Source organism: Synchiropus splendidus, chromosome 13 (assembly GCF_027744825.2).
Source record: "Synchiropus splendidus isolate RoL2022-P1 chromosome 13, RoL_Sspl_1.0, whole genome shotgun sequence".
In the NCBI taxonomy this organism is placed as follows: Eukaryota; Metazoa; Chordata; class Actinopteri; order Syngnathiformes; family Callionymidae; genus Synchiropus; species Synchiropus splendidus.
The window spans coordinates 2,191,662-2,214,397 of NC_071346.1; the positions used below are offsets into that span (position 1 = coordinate 2,191,662).

The 22,736-nt window shown below is 43.7% G+C and overlaps 1 protein-coding gene across 6 annotated transcripts in view; it reads right to left on the reverse strand.

Annotated features, from left to right (window-relative positions):
• LOC128769785 (RNA-binding Raly-like protein) overlaps window positions 1-22,736 on the reverse strand; it is a 54,871-nt gene that overhangs the window by 6,965 nt on the left and 25,170 nt on the right. For 5 of the 6 annotated variants that reach the window (XM_053883762.1, XM_053883764.1, XM_053883760.1 and 2 more), the window contains one exon: window positions 7,420-7,697. In XM_053883762.1, coding sequence (XP_053739737.1) covers window positions 7,420-7,675 — 256 coding nt within the window. In that variant the 5' untranslated portion in view covers window positions 7,676-7,697. Of the gene's footprint in view, window positions 1-3,935; window positions 4,444-7,419; window positions 7,698-22,736 lie in introns of those variants that run through there. The other variant, XM_053883765.1, reaches the window with a different exon arrangement.

Sequence of the window (22,736 nt, forward strand, 5' to 3'; positions counted from 1 at the left end):
TGAACATCTTCAGCCGTGTGACACACAAGTGCGCTAACAAACTCACTCTGGCAGGGCACTTAGCGGCCACACGCTCCTGCTATAAATCAGCACAGAACTGAAGTCACTTTATCATTATAAATCGACAGCGGAGGCGGAGTTCTTACGACTCTTGAGCCTCTGAAATTGAGTTAAAAGTTGAGTTTGTAAAGTGAAGCCGAGTTAGAATGGAGATTTTTAATGTGATGCCTGAGCGCGTCTGGCGTCACGGGTATTAAAAGTGCTAAACAAGGGCTTTGCATAACTGCATGAATGTAACATCCTTCTATTATACTTGTTTCCAGACAACACCTCAGCACTTTTGCAGTAATTTAATCAGCACCAGAAGAGCTTTAATGAGGCAACATGGCCAAATTTGAGGCTGTATTTCATCAGCCGGGACGATTAGGGAAAAGCGTTTAAAGCAGATGGACGACCGTGAAACACCGACCCACACTAGGGTTCTGCTGTCATAGAGACGGCTAAATCAGACAGCTCCAGGAGCAGGAAGGAGGCTGACTTCTGGCTGAGCAGGTGCGCAGCCTTCCATCGATACATGAAGCCGCTGGAATACAAATGCAACAGCAATGTGAGACAGACCAGCAGACACTGCTGGCTCCATTTGGAGTTTGCTCAAGGGCACATTTCACTTGAGACTGTAACCAGCAGTGACACATCAGGAGCTCTAATGGCCAATCGACTCTGTTGTCTTATAAGTGGACACAAATGGAAAGTAAAATCGGCCTGATCGTGGACAGCATCAGCAGAGTGGGGCAGTGGTTTGACCTGTATGTTCTCACTGTCTTCTCTAGGGCAGGTCCAGGAACATACAGGGGCTGAGTGGTGACTCTACATCAGGGGTGGGAAATAACAACTACCGAGAGGCCACATTGTCATGCTAAAAGACAGAAAGAAGGAAGAAAGAAACACATTAAATTCAACATTTTTTTCCATTTAATTCTCAATATGGACCATTGGAATCGCTGGAAGATCTTTTGACGTACAAATATCTTGGTAAGAGAACCACAGGAAAACATGCAGAATAATGTATTTAATGTATTTTAATGTACTTTCTTGACTCATTTGGAGGAACAAGAAATTATGTATTCAAATGAATCTCATACATTTTAACACAATTCATATCTTCAGACATACAGAACCATAAAATGGAAGGAAAAAAATGTAATGAATGATGATGCAGTAAGATCTGGCCTCACGAGGGCCACGTTAATGAAGGCGAAGGGCCGTACTTTGCTCACGAGAGCTCTAAACTGTCTGTGAAGGGCCTCTCTGTCAGCAATGCCTCTTCATCTATCTAGTTGTAATAGGCCCTCCAGTGACCCCACATAAGTCTCAACAGAATGATGTAGTGCTGAATGTCTGAACCACACACTAACAAATCACTCAAATCTAAGGCATAAGGGCGACACTGGAATGTATGAGAAGAGTAAGACGTAACTGACTGTGACATACTTTAACGGGGAGCAATATTAATGCTATATCAGCACTTAAAATTTAAATCCCACGGTGCACTTGAGAGACAATATGAGAGACAATATTCAGAGCCGCCTTTCCAAACCTTTGGTCTGCTAGACTGTATTCTTGTCTAAGAAATATTCATCACAGCTTCTTTCAAGAGGTTTTCAACTGCAAAGAAAGACGTGACTAATAATAGGCGAGAACAGACAGAATGTGAAAACAGGTCTGAAGAGAGGTTTCAGAGCTGCACTTCTGTAGAACCTGTTGTGTTGGTTTCTTCTCTATGGTGTCATGATAATAATCCGCATCATAAAAAAAACATTAAAAACTTAGACTGGTTGTGTAAGACTACAACAGACACCACATCACACCAGACAGCAACACTCTGGCTGTGAAGCTGCAGCACAAACCACTGCTTGTGTGCTGCAACATCAACTGGTATCAGAAAATGTGTTTGATGTAACCGAAACTACTTGGTGATGCTTTTTTGGGACAAAAATGGCAGAGGATCAGTGAAATCATCATCGCCAGCCTCTTAAAGACAGAGCTCCGTCCAGCCATGCATCATTCTGTTGCATCTCGAGCATTTTTTCAAACAGAAGACTTCAGACTGTCACGCTGAGCGCTTCCAGACATCAATTCTACGATGTCAGAGGAACACTCCAGGAGTGCGTCGCGCTCCTGTCTAACTCCTACAAGGATTATGTTTTAGGTGACCGCAGATGTGTGAAGTTGAGAGTGCTCTTTTGTTCTCTGTAACAAAGTGTTTTTTTGGCCGCCTGCCTTCAGACTCCACGCAGGTAAAGTGATTTTTAGTTTGACCTGCGAAGCACTTTAAGAAATAACATTGTCAGATGAGTGTCTAAATGTGACAGACCATATTTCATTCGTGCTGCCCAACTTCTGTGACCAAAACACATGGAAAATAATGAATTTTAAAGCAATTTAGAGAGAATACATCACGCATGTTTCATATGATTTGCAATGGTCCACAGAGCAAGCCATGAGGAACCCCATTCCTGATTGACATCAGAGATTGAAAAAAAAGATTGAATGTATTGTTGCATACAAAGAATTGAAAAGCTCCTGTCTACAGTCCAGAGAAACATAACAATAAAACAAAAAGCTTTGTTGCAGAGTAGAAACAGCAGCATCCTACTGCTCTGACGCTAAGGCAGATGCATAAGGTATCAAAGGTAGATGCCAGCTGACATTGTTAAACGCTCACCGTGACTCTGCAGAGCTTGTCCCACATGCAGATTCTCACTCCACCGACTATTGAGTGAGAGCCTGCGACCAGCACCGTAGTTCGCTACTACATATCACTATCATATTACATAAAAAGCAGTTCTCCCACCGCATTAAAATGTGTCTTTAAAATTCATAGACATCATATGTGAGATCCATGCCATATTTCAAGCCAGATCAGAAACTTTTATCTCTCTACTGACCCTGTCCCGTTCATGTTTGTGTTAACTGAGGACACATGAGGCGGAAGTGGGCGGGAGTTTGGCTTCCCATTGGATGAAAGTCTCACTGCAGGAGGTCACCAAGCCACTACCAAACACCTAAACTACTATTCACTGTTATTAACTCTTAATTCTGTTTTTTACTTTCAAAATCCACATCACTTCTTGACCACCAGTTTAGATGTTTAATCTGACATACTTTTACTTGACAGTCAGGCAACAAGCATGTTCAGTCATCACAACAGTTCCTCCATCAAGTCAAGTCAAGTCAAAGCCTTTATTGTCAGTATATGACAAAGCATACAATGAAATTAGGAGGGCTACTCCACATGGTGCTTGTTATATATATTAAAAACAATATAGCTATATATGTACACATACACCCATGCATACGCTCACACATCGCACAGACATAGAATAGGAATTAAACATTGTAAACAAGGCACATGTTGCATTTGTAATATCAGATTTTTCTCTCATATTAATCCACTCAAACTCCAAATATCAGCATATCACACACCTAAACATTCTCACATCTGCTACCCAAAGAAAGCTTTTTTGGCTAACAAACTTTTGTCACCTAATACTGTACATGGTATTTTTCATGTAACGTGTAAAATCATTATTTCATGATGAATAATATTATCATAACCCCTAATGTTGACGCTCTATGAACGCAGGACTCATCTTTACATACATGTTCACACCGTCCAAGTTCATAGCAGGGTAGAATGAGCCAGAGGAAGATTTTAAGGGTCACCCTGATTTCAGCACCTTAACTTCACCAAAACAGGCAATGCCTCTTCTGCCCCCAGTCTTTCTCCTAAACTTCACCCATAGGACTGAATTCTATTCACTCAAAGCAAAAAAAAACCAAAAAAAAAAACAATGAACAGACTCAAAAGTCCCGAGCCACAGCGAGCCAACCAACAACAACCATCACCCCCCTCAGGAGCAGCCGGTACTCACATCTGTGGCTGCGGCGTCTGCCTCTGAACATGGTGGTGCTGGGCTTGTACATAAGAACGTGAGCTCCTCCCGACCGACCGGCGGTATCTTCGTCCAGCTCTCTCCTCAAAAACAGAGTGAGAGCTGAAGCTTGCATCCGAGCGGCTTCAGACTGTACCACTGATCTGAGCTTCCCAGGGGGAGCCCCGAGACGGCAGCCCACTGACGGGAGTCAGACCACTGAAGCCCCACATCACTCAAGTGAATTACAATCCAATCCAACGATACAAGTGTAATTATGGTATGACTCATTAAAATCTTTCATGTGAATCTGAGAATGCATACATCAAAGGAGCAGATGATGGCAGACTCTTCAACCTATTAAATAATGTCTCTTCATTTGTATGTGGCGCTTTAAAAGACCTGCTGAATGGTCTCTTTGTTCCTGAGTTCAGCAGCCTCCAACCACCCTCAAAAACAGCGCACAAAAGACTCTTCAAACAAAAATTATAAATAATAAATGATTCTTTCAGTTCGTTCAGTTTGGTTCAGACTCCACTTTCAAAACCACAAATGTTTCTTCACAAGCACAGATGTTTGAAGACAGTCAGGTGCAATGAGAGTGAAGGGAGGAGGAGAATGTGTTTCCTGTGTGACCTGGGTGGCGTCTGGGACCCATCACACCACCAGTAACCTTTCTTACACTCAAGGTCACAGCACTGTGAAACGCTTGGGACAGACAATTAGAAGACAGTGCAGAGAGGGAGTTAAATGATCTGAAATGGAGGGATCATTACCGTGTTGATGCAGCAGTAGCAACTGTGCCAGTACCAGCTGGGCTGTGCAGCCGTGTAATGGACTTCTACCACTTTCTACCACCAACTACCACTTTATTTCAGTTCACCCTTACCACCATCTAGTGGTGTTTTGTGAAACTATGACTCGTGACAACTCATTTTGAGTGAGCCGTTGAAATGAAATTCTCCAAAAACTTGACTATTACGCCTTGAGACGAAATAAAAAAAAAATCAGAATGACATTATAGGAGGCTTATTTGTCCTGTTCCAGTTGAGAACCGATATTTGTGCTCCTGAAATATGTAAAATAAAAGGCCAGTTGGTGAGATGGGCGATTGGTGGCACCTTGGTAGTCGGTCCAGTAAGTTTTTAGATTGTATTTTTTCATCTAAACACCTGTTGTCCCCCAGTGTAGCTGGACACCCACTGTCCCACCATTCCCCTGGCTGGCTCCTGGACTGTAATCTAGGTTTTGTGCTTCAAAGTCGAGCATTCTCGGTGGAATTTCCAAGGAAGTGGAGCAGGATCAAAGCCGACTCTCAGTTCTGCCCTCAGATGCTTTGGCTCTCCTCAGTTATTCTGGGAGATAAGCTTGGAAAAGGGAGCTGCCTGACCTGTAACGTGAGGTCAACCAGTCCCAGGACGGCGGTGTGCCCAGAACCAAATCTTAAATAAACGTATGGACTATGGGGTCCAAATATGTAACTCTGCTCTACTCTTTACAAACAGTTCTTTCAAGACAGGTAGACGCTCAAATGGCAATGCAGTTTGCGTTTCAACCACTGAGAGGCACTCAAACTCTACTGAACAGCAGGCAGATCAAACGCCACGGAGGTCAGCCACAGCAAAAGATGCAATGCAGTTGGTAAAGAAAGAGTTGATCACCACCTGCAACAATCCATCGCTTCCATCGAATTCATTTTTCATTGTGTGATTTGATCGAATGAAAGATGAGGGTTGAGCTCCGGGACGATATAGAGAGCCCTCTCATCCCCCCCTCCCTCCCTCTCAGGTGATATCTATATATAAACGGAGCATAATCAAATCTAAAGTTCATGTTTAAAAGATAAGGCACTGTGACCGTGAGGGTGAGATTTCACAGGGGCAGGAGGATGATTTCTCAAGCAGCAAGAGACACGATGCATTGTTAATGTGCCGGACAGGTTTGCTGCTGTTTGTGGAGTGATTGTGGAGCCACAGAGAAATTCAAGGCTCCTCTGCTGTGGAGGAGATAGTCACACTGAAGACCGTTGTACGGGAGAAAAGGATGAGATAAATGAAACTGTGAGTCACTGTCATTGTGTGGTTTTTGCCAGTGAGTATTTTAAACAGTGTTGCTGGTGAAGTGAAGGCTGCAATGGACAGAAGGGGAATCAAATCTTCTTTCTACTTCAGACCTGCCGCTTCCTTCGTCATGAACCTCATCGCCAGTCTCTCCTCCTGCTCCAACTCTGTCTCTCCACAAACCTAACTTTGTCTCCAAACTCCTCAACATCTCCTCCGATTTCATTTCACACTCATTGAATCTTCATCTCTGACTCTTCTAAATGAGGCTCTAAACCAGGCACCACTACTGTCCTGTCTCTAAGTCAGGGATGGTCAATTAAACTTCCATTGGTGACAGGCTTTTGACAAACTTTGTTAATAATTAATAACAGAAAACTTAAGTCTCATATTCTTCATTGTTGGCTGTGTTTTATTTTCGAGTTACTGTGTATATAAGATTAAAATAATACAAAATAAATACGGGAATTTATATTATGTTAAATTAATTAAATACAAAAGGCAAGGAATCACAGAATGTAACATCAAAAATTCGTTAAATAAATTCAATAAAAATTCTCAGAAAAATGGACAGGAAAATGTATTATGAAGAGGAATTTAAAAGGCCTTACCACAAATAAATGATTGAAAACAGGAATGATTAAGCAACTGTGAATCAGAAGTCTCTGACAACAAATTAATGAGAAGTCACTGACAGTTCAGCACAATAAAAACATGGTTGAATGCAGGCCGGTTCTACAGGAAGGCTGTGGTCTGCTTTAGACCATACATCGTGGCAGAGAGCACATCCGTCCTGGAAAGGTTCCCTTCCACTCTTAGTCGTGCTCAGTGGCCACAGCCGTCTCCACCCAGCCCGCACTCCCTTCTTCACCTCTTCTATCTCTCTGGATCATGGACCCCAAGATCACCGTCCACACCCTCTTTAAAATCGATACAAGTCACTGTATCATCAGCAAAGATCATGGTCCACGGACTTAATAGTAGGTTCGTGCACTGCTGCTGTGATTCAAGTCACAGACCACAGTGACTTTCACTTTATAAAGCAGAGAATGCACCAGCATATGGCAACAATGTGAGAGCGCGAGTGGCGACTAAGAAGCTTCAGTTTCAGTGAAGGAGAAGTGACCCTGCAGAACTGTGTTTCATAATTAATGAGAGACCAAGACTTTTGTTTTCAGCTCAGAGGAGATGAACGAATCAATAAGTAATACGGAGGAGATTTAGGCAGATTTGCTGAGAACTAATCGGAGTGCGCTTTAACGATCTGACTGTCCATTAGGGGAGTCCAGTTCCTGCTGCTACAATCCTGTCTTTAAACTAATGACATGTGTGACAGGGAAATGAAGACTATCCCAATGAAACTGTGGCAGCAAATGAGAGGACGACATCAGCGGCAGCACTTTCTTCTTTCACTTTGGTCTTACCTAGCGACTGTCCGGCGATGACCCTGGCGTTCTCTCCAGCCACGGCCGCCCGAGCGTTCCTCTCACTGACATACTGAACAAAGGCGTAGCCCTTGTGGACCGAGCAGCCCACGATCTTGCCGTACTTGGAGAAGATGGCCTCGATGTCCGCCTTGGTCACCACAGCCGTGTTGAGGTTGCCGATGAAGACTCGGGAGTTCAGGGAGCGAGGGTCATTCTTGTTGGTCACGTTGCTGGTCAGGGTCTTCCCGGTCATCCTCGACCTGCAGCAAAGCCTCCTGCGAACGAAGACAGGGACGATTACAGTCACAGGTGAGGCTCATTTCATACTTCAGCATTCAGTAACACAAAATTTAAGGCGTGAACTGAAAAGACGCAACAGTTTCCAGTGGCAGCGCTTTGCCCTGACTAGCGTGGTGCTACAAGAGGAGCGAAAAGGGGCATTACTGCCAGCATCAAAATGTTGGATATCATGGGGTATTAAGTAGCAGTAAAACAACGGTCGGATTCAGAAAATTCTTACTATAATTTATTATTATTATTATTATTACTACAACAAAAATGTAAAGTTTGCTCTCCAGACAACAGGGAACCTTTGTAAGTGCAGGTGGTTTGTGGTCCACCGATCACACTGATGCACAAGACACATCGCAGCTAGGATGAGAACAACAACAACAAACATGGAGCAAACAGATGCTTTTGTTTGCTTTTGTTCAGGGATGTTTTTCGCTACACAATGTCCAGGGTTTCCACTACTCTGAATGTGTGTCTTATCCAAATATTTTCAAGACATTAAAAGAGCTTTAGTTTAAATCAGGTGAAAGAAACGGGGAGAACTAAAGCCAAAGAATAATTAATAAAATAATTTGAAAAAATAGTTGAACCCTGTGAACATGGCAGCCGCAGATGACTGCACTTTGGTAAGTTTACATGGTCTATGCTGCAGCTACTTATTTTGGAACTAACTTGATGAGATATTAAAAAGAAAAGGTTAAAAGAAATGGGTCATCAATGCAATGGAGCCATATTGAATAAATAACAGGCCGATGTCTGCTCATGTTGTGAAATATCACACCAGATCAGGCAATAGTTTTTCTTAAAGAGAAGTTATTTGAGGCCTTTCCCGCTGTCTTGGTGCGCTCAGGTGACATGAGAACAACCTTCCATCAGACTGTTGACGTCAGAAGTGTAAGGGATTCTGACCAGGTTGGGAATGATCTTTCCCAGAGGACAGGGATCCAAGTACAGTCCTTTTTTAATGAGTGAAAAGAAGTGCCGCGTCAGCAAGAATGAGCATCAGTGGTGGTGAAGAGGCAGCCGAGCCCCAGCCAGAGAGTCCTACCAACCCCTATGTCTGCAGGCGGTGAGGGCTGTGAGAGGGGGAGCAAGTTTCCTTGGCTCTTCTTTATGACAAGAGGCTGGAGGTGGATAAAAATGAAGCAGAGCTGCTGCCCCTCGACATCAAGAGCAACTAGCGGATGTGAGACAGATTACACTTCTGCTTTCCTCCCGGAGATATAGATCTGTTTTCCGGAGACTGCAGCCCCAGCGACTGGCATGAATCTGAAGTTTAGAGCAACATTTGTTAAGAGCAACAACATTTTACACTGTCTTTTATCACAGACAGGGAACAGTAAACACAGTAACACAACATTTGCAGGACAATAATCCAACGTAATCTCAATAAAATGTAACGCCAGCTGTGAATGATGCGGCTCTAGCAGAGTTAGAAACACACAGGAAGGCGCAGAGTTGAGTCAATTCAGTGGACAAAAATGATTCAGTTACACAAACGTGGCTAATAAATCATGCCAGTTGACTCCTGCAAGCTATTTACTTTCTCTAAAAAATCCGCCGCCTGTGCCCTGCACACAGTGTGCTGCGTATTTACACAGTCCTGCGGGGTATCAGGAAGTGTGAGCGCACCAGTCCTCTACAGAGAGCAGCCTGCACACAGAAAGCTCGCCAGTCAGGTTTCATGTTGCTGCTGCTGCTGCAGTCGATTCAAAGGTTCCGCAATTCTGACACGCCATTCTAGATTGATTTATTTACCGCACACAGTCTAATTTAACAACAATTTTATAAAGAGAAATAGCATTGTTATGGCACGTTTTGAATATAGGAGTGTGTAATTTTGCATTGATAGTTGGGAGGAGGCAGGTCAAAGATCCTAAATACTTGGGAGGTTTATTTATCTAATTTGCTTTTGTCTCTCGCTACAGTGTGTGGCAAACTATCTCTGATTTAAACAGCTATTAAATCAGCCCCAGCGTGGCAGCAGAAGGAAAGGGGTGCTTGGAAATTTAGCTCAGAGCCAAAAGCAATAAAATAAATCACCTTAAAATCACACGGAGGTAAGAACCAAATGACATTCCAATACTTCCAGCCTTCTGAGCTGCGTGTATCAAGACTATGGGAAGAAATGGACTCATTGGACTGGTTTCACTCATGGACATCAGCTCAGGTAAAAATGACCGGACATTTCAGTTCAGTCACAGTGTGCCATTGTCTTAACTGTGCCATCGTGTCAGGAAAGACTATATTGCCTGTGGTAATACAAATTCAATAGGAGGACATGGGCCTTAAACATCGAGGGTGGAGCTGAGGTTGGTCGCTCTCACGCCACCTCTAACACTGAGGCACAAAACAAATGTTGGGGGCATAGTTTCAGTCAAGGTTGTTGCCATCCTGATGTGAGTGGTCACAGCAATGACAAAGTTATTGCTCTGCCACTGAAAATTCATCTCTTGCCAAATGCAGTTGCGTACCATGGCGTTAGGGATGGGCAATAACTTATCGTACACAATATCCCACCAAACACAATCTCCACAATGGCAACTCTGCATCTCAGGATAAACTGGATAAACACGCGGCTCACTCGCTGCATTGGACCTGCACACGTGAACATGACGAGACCATGACGGCGCCGCACTCTCTCCGCAGCGTTTGACAGCCAACACCAGCGTGTGACAGTTGTGGAGAGTGTGGTGGACTTTGGCTCACGATCGTAGTTTTAAACCTATTTGTAATCCAGGGAACGTTTGACGATGACACTGGTTGACTCTGAGTCTCTGGATCTGTGTTTATTTTATTAGATGAAGTGGTCCTCACAGGTTCTCTGACACGGTCGGTGCGCTGGCGCCTGTTTTTTTCACACCCTGGTGAAAATAGTTGGATATTGGACGGAGCTCCCCTCTGATATTGGCGGCGGCGTCCTCATTAGGCTTCACTGATCGCGGACACACTCTCACAGGCAGCGCTAATGCTATGATTTCTAATATTTCTTCAATCTAAAAAAAGCAAAGCATCTAGGAAATGAGTCCAGACTGGTCCATAGTTCAAGTCAACTGTTAAGAGACACCAGCAGCTTCTAGCAGAGACGTGAAACATTGAATTTCTCATCTCTACACTTAGTTTCATCCTAAAATAGTTTCAAGAGAGACTGCAGTGTCCAACACATGGAATACAATGAAAATGTATTTATTGTGATAATTATCGGTGTCATTCAATAAAATTTTTTTTGTCCACATCGCCCATCCCTACACGGCATTGAACTTACACCTGCCCAAATAAGACACAAGCTTTCCTCCTTGCGCTGCTGTGTCCCATCAAAATCATCCACTCAGAACGGCGTCTCCCACGACTCAAATAAACAACTTCTGGAGTGATTGAACCAATCACTGTGATTAGTTCAACACATTCAGACGTGGATTCAAAATCAAGGACGACACCTGACATTATTCTTCCAGGTTTCACCAAGGGGCGCTGTTTGACGCTGATATCAGGAAACAGCTTCATACCCATAGGCCAACCCAAATGAATCATCATGTTCATGACCCCAGGTGAAGTCAGGTGACCCAACGTCCCTGAAGATCTTCATCGATGCCATGCAGCATTGTTGGTCAGCACCAATAACAAGCCGTCACCACTGCCCTCCACTCGTAATCTACTTAAAGTTCAAGTTACCTAATGAAGTTTTCTTGGCTATTCCACACAATGGAAGCTCATTTATCACTTCTGAGAGCGGCGTAACGCATCGAGGTCACAATTGAGTGCTCTCGGATTGATCAGGGTAATTATCAGGGCAGGAGCAGACGGGACTGGACCTTCTGTCAATCCAGTCAGGCTCCATTCAATCCTGCTCATGCTCGTGAACAGGCTGCAGGCCCACCCGATTAATGAATAATGGATGTGAAGTGGGCTCAATAGAGTTTTAAAGGTAAATGGGGAGGCTAACGTGAGGCTATTAGCGTCTTCATTACCCAACCAGATGACATTATTGCTGATTTAATAAAAAAAAAAACAGCTGGATGTGAAAAGCCAGGTGCTTCAATATGTATGATGCTGTGTAGAGGGATAGTTTCTGACATTCAGAGCAACATCGGAGGGAAAACAACGGCACATTTCAAGCATGGAGTGGGCAGTAGTTGTTCAACTCCACTGGCTTCTCTGGCCTTCCAGCCATCACACATCTAAAGATATGGTAGTAAATGTAAATGCAAAAAGTGTCTGTGTGTGTGAGCATGTTTTGCCAAACAAGTGAAGACCAAGTCCTAACAAGCCACCTTCTTGTGAGGACATTTCGGCCTGTCCTGAGGGTTAAAACGTGAGTGAAGGTACTTCATTATAACTGGGTGTAAGTTTGGTTAACTATCCCGGTTACGTTTACTACTCACATTACGGCAATGAGAGGTCCTCACAAAAATAGTGACACACAACCAATGTGTGAGCAAACACACAACCTCACTGAGCAGTCACCAGGACCACCGTGTGCCACCTGTCGTTGTCGACTGTGGTGTGTTTGCATAATTCACATTGAGGAATGGAATGTGTGAAATTTAAAATAAAAAAATAAAAGCTCTCAATTGTCCTTAAGTTGTATAGATTTTTTACATATTTGTTCAACAGAATCATAATGCAATATAGTCACAATATATATATCAAGATCTCCCAACACAATAAGTAAACTAACTCTAGTCATGGAAGTCACATGACACCATGGAGGGCACTGGATATCAAAGAACTTCCAGCAACTTTTAAGGCTCCTGAATCCGTCTGTTGTGAGAGTGAATTTTGTCCACTTGACGCCACCATATTCTGTGACCACCCCTCATGGAACAGTGAGCCTGTGTGGATCAGGCTGAAATGAAGAAGGAATAGGTTTCTTTCACTGTCTCCACACTTCATCTCCTCCCCTGACTAGCGTCTACTCTCTGTGGATTGTCGTCTGAAACATGCGCTGCAACCATTCTCTCTCCTCCGCGGAACTCCGCCCCCAATTGGCTCAGTTCATACGCACATTTGGAGCGACTTGAAGAGAAATCAGCTCTTAAATATCAGCCAGCGCCAATAGTTCACTTCAAATACCAGCTCTTCTAGTTGCTGTAGCTAATGTTTTTGTGCACTGAGATCGTATCAGCTGAGCGCAGTTGCACATGCGCACAGTTTAGAAGGAAACATTGCACACAACTGTGCGTGTGTGCGCACTTGTAATTGACATGAGGATGATGAAATGACACACCGCATACACTGCTCATGAAGTGCACTTGTTGTGACAGCGTGGAGAGTTTGGACGGTTCAAACCCCGCAGCATGTACCATCTGACCAAAACAAACTATTGATGAGTCATTTTGTCAAATATTCTGGTTACCTAGCGATGACACACTTGCATAAGGCATTTTGTGACTGGAGGCTTCCCATTGTTGGATGATGTCACTCCACTAAAGGACAGGAGCTGGGCGGAATTCATTTATCTGTTTATTTGCATGGTCCATAGGGCTGTAAACAAAGGGATTACTCACTGTCGGGGGCATTAGGCAGTCGTGAGGCGATAATTCTGTGATTATCAGGTCATTGTGAAACTGTCTGTCTGTTGCAGTGGACAGTCATTGTCAAAAGCTGATTAAGGCAGGGGCATTAGTGGCATCCTATTAGTCTGTAAAGGCATCTTGACTAGCCTGAGGGCATTTGCAACAATGTGCAGAAAACATTTTTTTTTATACAAGCTACAATTTTACTACTCCAAATCCGTTGACCTGGGTCTGAGTCTAAATCTAACCCCAAATTCTACCCCCGTCGACGGTGTTAATTTCATTGGCAGGAAGAACCGCAAGTCTTCCATTGAAGGAGGTGTGCAAAGTAGCGTTGTCATTGGGAGTCACACTCTATATTGACAAAAACAGGAAACTCCCCTTTCACCAGGAAACTCTCAGAGTAAGGAGCTGAGGAGACCCATACGACACCACACGATAGGATACAATACACAGACGCTATATATATTTTTAATGTTGATATTTGACAGCAAACACAAATCTGTGATACATGAGTTCAACAATGGCGTTTACAGTTCGTCAATATACTGTGGACCAGAGGGGCGGAGCCTCAGATCATACCATTTTGGGCATCCCTGTTTGAGTCAGGGTTTCTCATGAAAGAGAAAAGTTCAACTTCAACCTGGAACACGTTTCGTCATGTTTAGACCAGAGTTTGTGAACTGTAGACGGGGAACCACAACTGTCGTATGAAATGATAAAAAGGAATCAGGGAGCGGCGAAGAGCGCTGGCTGGTTTCTTAAGCATTATTTTGTCAATTGCTGTCAATTACATCAATTTAATCAAAATGATCACAGGGAAAATTGTGTTGCATATTATTCTCCAATCTCATTTAAAACTGGAAGAAAATAGACTTCAAAGGCAAATCTTATACAATATTCATGCGTCTCTCAGATCCTCAAAGCCTTTTAAGGGGAAGCATGAGGCATAACTGCTGGCAAACACTGGTGGAAACATCCCAGGGCACAAAACATCCAGACAGCAGAAGAGGGATGGGTTTGATACATCCTGGCAGCGAGACCGCAACACAAATTAATGTTGAATGAAATCAGACCGCATCGCCAAGGAAAACCAAAATCCATTGATATATTTATCCACACCAGTCCTTTGTTTATTTTCCATCCCGGCTGACAGATTCTCTGAGCCGAGATTGGAGCGCTCTCTTGTTGGGAGCTTGTCACTTCCCGCTGTGTTCGCTCTTTGTTGTGTTGCTCTGATTGCCAAGGGTCCTTAAAGTTCCACGCAAATAAACTCGTCATTTAAGAAATCCTTGTGTCCCTGATTTGTTCACCGAAACTCTGAAGGGGAAGAGCTAGTGACTACATCTGCCGGAGACATATTCAGGTCAGACTGGCACAAAAGCATTCACAATGTTAGCGGAGATAATTACGGACGTTTGTTCCTTTGGCTGAGAGCAGGCGTCTCACTTTATAGGTCCCACATTCGGGGCACGGGACACCAGATGGGTGGCAAACTCATACAAAACACTGTAACCCAAATAAGAAAGCTGCACAACAAACCCATTTAACTTCAGTTTAAAAATACCTAGCTTAGCGTCGTGGCATTTTAGATTCACCTACTGATCCAAATCTTGGTTTTGGGGGCGAGAGTCCTGCTAGCATGCCACTGATGATGGAGCCATTAGGTTTCTTCACTGTAGAGGGGCATCATCAGCACTTTCTGACCTACTGACACCATGTTGTCGACTCACCAAGAAGGTAAACTTGCCATCCACGTGGTTGTGTGTGTGCTGGGTGGCACAGCTGCAGGGCTTTTCACGCGGATTTGTTTTGCAGAATGCTTCAAATGCCAGCAAATAATTGTCCTGAATCAAACATGAAGCACCCTTTTTGTTACGTTGTAGGAGCAGGATATGCGTGGTCCAACTCTTGAGAAACAGACTAGTGTTTGCTGCTATGTACAGAAGCCAGTTAATCTGGGGTCAGGGGGCCCCACCACGGTCTCTGTCGTCTGTTGAGACCAGTTGAAGAGGCCCTACGGTGTATTGTTTTGCTTCAGTCATCAAACCTAACATAACCACGTATGAAGTATGTTCACAATCACCCTCTTGATCCCTTGATCCTTCATTAGTTCAAAATAGTTTCTTTTTATAACTAAATTGTTCAGAAACAGTTGACCACTGTTCCAGTTTCATCTTGCTTAGACAACTTTTTACCTTTAAATTCTCTTTTTTTTAATTCTGCATTTAATGCAACAACTTTTAAAACTGCGTCTACACAGTGTGTTTGTGTTCTGGGTACTGGTGAGGGCAGAGAAGATTTCCCGGTAAACAAGACGCCATATTACTTGTTTCTAGTGACACCTACAGGTCAGGTGAAATGAAATCATTCTACGTCTAAACTGCTCAAACGCAAGGTATCTTGCAAATAAATCAAATTCACATCAAAAAGAGTTCACATGTTGCAAGCTGCTTATGAGGCCGCAGTCGTTTCCCACTGAGGTAGATCCACACAAGAAATCTATGCCAATAATAAACCCTTCAGCTCAGCTGAATGTCAGACAGACAAGGAAGCCAAGGTGCTGGGAAATGTAATTACATTTTTACAAGGTTCACATTCGGACATTTGAAAGAGCTGTACGTGTTTTCCTCTCGAAATTCTATATCTGCTGCATTAAAACAGGGAGGATTTATCAACGCGGCACGCTGGGTTGTGTGAAGGCTGAGAACAGAAATAATATCTAAAGCCCAGCGATTTCGTGGCAATGATAATAAATATAGCTGACAGGAAAACACATAGTCCGACAGAAGAAGCTTGTAGGTTTTAAAAATAAAAGTGCTTCAACAAAAGATCAGTTCTATTTTTCTCCTGCTTTTTGGTTTGTGTTAAGATAAGAGGCCCAGACTTCGCTTTCCTTCCTCCTGATCATCAGCTGGAATACAGAGGGAGGATACCAGGTTGACCTGGGGCCTCCTCCCAGGAGCCTGAGCCACCTCAACTTGCTTCTCTTGACGTGTGGAGAACACTGGTTCTACATTGAGTCTCTACTATATTGACAAGATCCTCGCGCGGTCTCTGAAAAACCTGACTAGCAAATATCAAACTAGACCTGCCAAGCCATTTCATACCTCCTGCGAGGACTTTAGAAATGAGCACTTGGCTCATCATTCATTTCTGCTGGTGAATTAAAGCGTACTCATATTATTACCATCTTATCAGACTTATTTTTATGTTTCATTTCTTGCAAATCCATTGGTAACTATTGGGGATGCACCATCCTCATCCTGGTATCGGATATCGACCCGATCCAGCCTCTTAAAAGTGGCATCAGCATTGCCGAAAAGTTGAAGATCCGGGAGCCGATCCTGGCGTTAAAACTCTATGTATAGTGCTCACGTTGACGTCACACACGGCGCCCGTCTTAACGATAACATGACAGCAGCTAACAGCAGATACACCGCTGCTGCAGAGGAGTTTTCAATTTCCACCTGAAGCTGAGCGGAGCAGCAGTTCTCCACTCAGTCACACGCGGATGGCTGGATCCAGAGCTGCAGCCCATGCTGTGTAAAATGCAAATAATGTCACCACATCGTCTTTTATTATGAAATTTTCCCAGATTCAATTCACTTTTCCCAGGTTGATTACCTGCCTATACCCTCCTCTCCACTCCAAGCAGTGACACGGTCCAGTGGCGCAGGCAGCAGTTGGTAAAAACTTTGGAGAAATAAATATCAAGTTTGTATTTCCATATGAAGTCCTTTTTACCTTTACGTAAAGCATGTTATCCCAGAGCAAGTAGAGAAGGTTAATACCTTAACACTGGTATTGGATCGGTATCGGTCGATACCCAAAGCCCAGGCATCAGTATCAGGACCATAAAATTCCCAGGTGCATCCGTGGTAAGTAATGTTAAGATTCAATAATGTAATTAGTGTATTATTATCATCCACAATAATAAATAAAATTATTTCAGAAGTGTGTGCTAAATTGATGGCCCTTTAGGTCAGAAAGTACCCTTGAAGTAGCTCACAGTAGTAAAAAGTTTGCTGAATGGACCAAACTCTCACGCTTCCTCTGCACTGCCGTTCTCCTCCAGTCCGAGCCTTTCTCACTCATCACCTCACATGTTTATTATAACATTTTTTCCCTATGGTTTATGGGACTTTTTGGGCATGACTTCCGCTCCTGGGTCTATCTTTGTTCCCCTCGTACAGTTACGCAACATTTGTCTTCTGTGTTTGTCAACACGGGCAGAAGCTGAAGTTAGGCTGAAGGAAAACACAGCGAAGACAATGCCATTGCTTCCATTGTTTAAAAAGGGAGAGGTTTATTTGAAGTCCAATCTGGGAAGGGCATCAATCCAGCCACTCCTCCCTAGTCTTAGATGGTCTCATAGCTGGCGCTGGTCTTGGTACCCGACTAAAACCCTGGACCCGGTTGACTGCAACAATAATGGGCAGATGATGCAACAGAAAACATAAGTCCAGGCCACGTCTGTTGGCACGTCTGGCCGAAGACGGCAGCCAACAAACTGAAGCACACTGTATGTTCTCGCCTCCCTTCTAAGCGGACCGGCACCAATGTGCCCATCCATATGTCAACTTGGAACGCAGCCTCTCTGCCCAACATGGGGGGCGGAGGTCTGAAACGCACGGCTCATCTCCAGAGTTCCGATGAATAATGTGAACAATGTGCATAAATTACTCAGAAGAATAATTGCACTCAATCAAGCAAAGCATAATGGAGAAATAAAAGCAGCGCGCACATTTCAACAAAAGGCGTTTTTGGCGTCAGCCATGTCAGTTTTAATAAGACTTTATCACCCTTGTTCATTTTCCCCTGCTTCCCCTGCAGCCATAAATTACACAGCTAATGCACTGACAGCCGCTGCTATTGCTGAATCATTCAAAGACCTCAATTAGCAATTAAGGGCCTAATGAATAGAGGTCCTTGCTGGGCCATTTTGCTCCGCGCTCAGAGGAACCCTGTGGAATCTAATCTGCCCCGCAGGACTTGTACAGTAAATAGTTGCTCGCCGAGCGGAGCGGCTATATAATGAGTAACTTGGTTTACAATGTGCCTGGGACTTGACTGGAACTGGGAGAGATGACTGTCAAACCATGTTCTCACGTTTCCTTCCAAACCTGCGCCCCATTATCTCCCGAATAATACCTGCCTGAGTCTGAATGGTGGAGTGAGTCCAGGGACATGACAAGCCAGCTGTGAAAGCTTGAAATAAAATGAGTGAAGGAGAGAAAATAAGCGTTGCGGAGGAAGGGGAGTGGGTCTGAGCACCGCTAGTTCCAGAGAGTTTAAAAGAAAATCATAGACAGACATATCGACGATTGGAAATACGGAACGCCGGGGGAGGAGGGAGAAGGTTGGAGGTGTTTTTAAATAATTCATCTGACTCACCATTTACATATTTCCACAGTGACACCTATAGCATAATCTTAGCAGAAAAACAATCATGGATTATTTCCAGGTTTCAGTTATTTTCAGATACTTCCACTCCGTCATGGCAGAGGCAAGGATTCTTTATATCAGTGGTTGCAGAAACGAAACGATACTGAGAAGAATCAATGAGAGAGAATTAAATGTTTGTCTGAATGAATCACACATGAATGAATCACGTGTGTCACACTTTTTTTTTGCACGACACTGACTGCCGATTGTTCTTTTCTTTTTTTGCTGCTGAACTAAATCACACACGTTGACAGAACTCGTCCAAAACAATAAACTCCATTAGCCTTGGCTTCGTCTGTGGTTAGTTCCGGTTAGTAATCGTCCATTAGCCTCTTGAAATCGGCGCCGCCCTACTCAATAACAAGGTTGAGAACCACTGGTTTAAGCAACAAAAAGAGACTTAATCTCAGTGGAAAATGGCAAAATGCATGGGGAATTTAAAAAAACAACAAAAGAAACACCTCTACATGAGCCAAGAAAGTCCTAGGAAGGAGATACTGGAGTGGAGTTCTGGCGTCAGCATTCACTTCTCTCAGTCATTGCTCACTATTGTGACTTAAAGCAGAACAAATATAACGCAGTTGATGAATGAATTACTTTGCCTTGAAACAACAAAAATGTGTTTGTGGTTGAAATACAGCAGCTAGCAAAAGATAGAAAGAACAGAGATATGTAGCCTTGGATTGAAAACAAGGTCCATTATGTGGTGATGCCAGAATCGACTTTCAGACTGATGACATTACACTCTGCAGTGGATGGATGGATGGATTATTAGATGAGGTAGTAGGTCGAGGGCCTCAACTGATCAAGGCTACAGTTCTCCTTGTGTTTCACCTGGCCACTCTGGTTTCCTCAGAAACATACTGCTTAACTGATGACTCACTGGGATATACAACAGCCCGCCACAACCGCGTGAACGGAATCAGTGGAGAGAATGAATGAATAAATGCATGAATGAATGAATGAATGAAATGGGAATTTGCAAAAACACTTGATGCCGAGAGAAGAGCAATGATGTAAAAAGAAGTAAATGGTTGCTATTTACAAGTTAAGAGAGCATTTGGTGTGGGCGTAAAAAGCACCAGACTGCAAGATAAAATCATGAAAACATAGACCCAAGGTTAAGAACACATTACAGATGCATTGCATTACATTCATTGCATTAAACAGTCATCCAGTGGACGGTACAAAACTCTTCCACTTCCAGACAGAAAATTGGCCATGTACACAAGCTACTTCTTCAACTCTCTGGTCTAGTGCAATTCCATGCACGGCTAATTCCAACATCTGCTTTGGTCACTCGCTCAATTTTGGACCAGCTTGACCCTAAATTTGAGGTTGGTCCAGCATAGTTAGGTACTTCCAGGTTTGGTGGGCCGATTGCGTACAAGTGGGCGCTTTCACAGTCGCCAATAACGTGTCTGACTACGATATAAAGAAGTCACAATCACAGGAGAAAATGGCAAAATATACTCACAAGAGAGGCTGTTCTGACCAGCCATCAAGCCCCTGTCATGAGAAACAAACACTTCAACAGCAACGGAACTTTGTTCTTGGAACTTTAAACACTGATGCTTCTTGAGAATAACATATCTTACTTCACTATGTAGCACAGCAGCTGTGCTGCTTTTAGTTCTGATTTCATACGTTTGTGTTTTTAATCATCTTCTTCTCTGCTCTGTGCTTAATGGAATTCATATCAGCAGCGCGGAGCAGCAAGATGACGGCGCTTAACTGAGTTGTTCTGTAATCTGATTTCAGCAACCTATAGCCTTGAAGTTGGGATGACAGCGGGGAGATAAAGCACAATGTGACCTAAAGTGTGCGATGGAAAGCAGCCAGGTAACCAGAGGCCACTCATCTTTCATTATATCAGCTTGTGGCTGCTGAGATGACTTTCTTTGTGTTACTGTAACCTCAAAGATAAAAGGTGCAACAAAGATTGTTAGAATATGATACGAGCTACGTATTCGACATCAGGGGAGCCAGAGGTCTGGAGAGGATGTCCATGACAATGGAGACAACTTTAACATGATTATCATGATGAATCACGAAGATTCCAGGTTTATTTATGAAACAAAGTCTCATGAGGCAGTAGGGGATCGGTCTGTGTCCGTAACATTTGCAGGACACTTCTCTGGTAGCTCAAACTAGGAGGAAGCCTTGGGGCAGACCTGAGCTGTTCTGGAGAGAAGGTTTCTGGGCAGACGGGCTGCTTCATTACAGCTGCTGCCACTGCGACCTCACCATGGGCAAATGATGTTTCTGGTGACAATCACATAGGAATGTCTGCATTTATTTCGGCTTCTGGTTAAACTTCTAGACTATATTTAGCACAAATTGTATCGGCTCATTGTCACAAAAAAAGCTTGCTCTCACCCTGTGAGATAGAAAATCAGTTCTTCCTAAAACTGTGCTTTTTTTGAATGAAGAGGAGGAAAACAAACTCCGCCGGAGGACACGCAAACCTCACACTTGTTCCCACACTACTTGGCAGCGACATATTTCCCCAATTCCTTTCTACACATCTGGTGTGACGGCCAACGTGTCTCTCGCTTCACTGGTCCAGAGTAACTGGGTCACCAGTGCCATGGGTAATTATCAAATAAGCAAATATTGGACTCCTGAGTCTGGTGATGGAACTAACTGACAAGATAAATTCATGGGCAGAGAGGTCAAAGGTGAGAAACAGGACGATCTGGAGAGAGGATGAAAGCATTTCAGCGAGACACAGCCAGGAAGTTTTGTACTCAGAATACTGAACACAGTGTAATTTTAATATAAAAAAATGAAAGTGAAGAAACAGAATGGCAAACTTCTGAGCCTTTGTGTTCACTGTTGGGTGGACAAAAGAATACAGTGATGGGAATACAAACTGTTGGTTTAAATGCAAATAAACACTTGTTTCTAATCTACTGGTTTGGATTCAGTGATTCTTCGTGCAGAAGTTTGATGGAATGAGTTTGATTTCAGCCAGCATTTCACATGGTTACATCGACGCAGATTCACATAGGTTACTGTTAATAACCACTGTGACACAGCCATACACTCTCCCAACTTGACCATGGTAATGTCACCAGCACCACATCAGAAGGAAGAGTCAAGGGGCACCTTTGTCCGTACACAGCACACAGCAGTTCCCTCCCACACTTGTCAGCAACTCATCTCCATTCACATCCCCCTTCCATGAGCTTATAATTTCCTAGCAGACTTTCAGTGTCGTGTTGTCAATGTTTCACTCCAAGAACTGGGGGCTACCTCTGCTAAGAAGTGGATGGGATCCCTGAAGGGGCGTGGCATCCCACTGATTCCTGGGACCAGATCTCCTCGGCTAGAAATGGCAATGCCCTGAGCGAAAGAGGAGTTCGGCCAAGGTGCAAGCTTCATTTCATCCAGCGACCTCCTAGCTCAGCTTCAGAGCTCACAGAAGAGGCCTAACAAGCAGGTCCAAACATCAACACCATCTTCAGTCTCTAGGCCGCTTGGACTCTTGAGCACTGCACTCCACCTCCGCAGTTAAATTCAAGGACCCTCGTAACGTTTTGCATCAAACACTCAAACATCCATCCAGCACAAAGGTCAGCCACAAATCAGCCGAATACTTTAAAACCTCATATATCTGAAATCACTCTGCCGTAAAACCCACACCGTCGTCCTGGCCTGAATGCAAATACATTTCCTCAGAGAATGAATCTTTGGCTGTAACACTGGAGAGGGACGAAGAGGTTTACTGCTTCTCTGGTTGATGTTGAGTTTGACTTCAGACAGATTTGTGCTGCAACATTTGTACCATTGATGGCTCATAAAACAGAGCCATTATTTTGATTAGCACTTCACTCCCGATGACATCGTTGTTATCACTCCTTCCCACAGAATCTAAATCCATGTGCTTTGTTTCTTCAACAGCAACAAGGGCCACTGAGGTCAATACTGAACAGGTGAAGCAGAACAATGGCATAAATCACGGAAAGGTTTACACGTTCCCTCAACTTGATGTCAGCCACTGCTGTACAGACTTTTATCCACGGTGTTAAGGGGGTCCCAGGACACCCAGACACC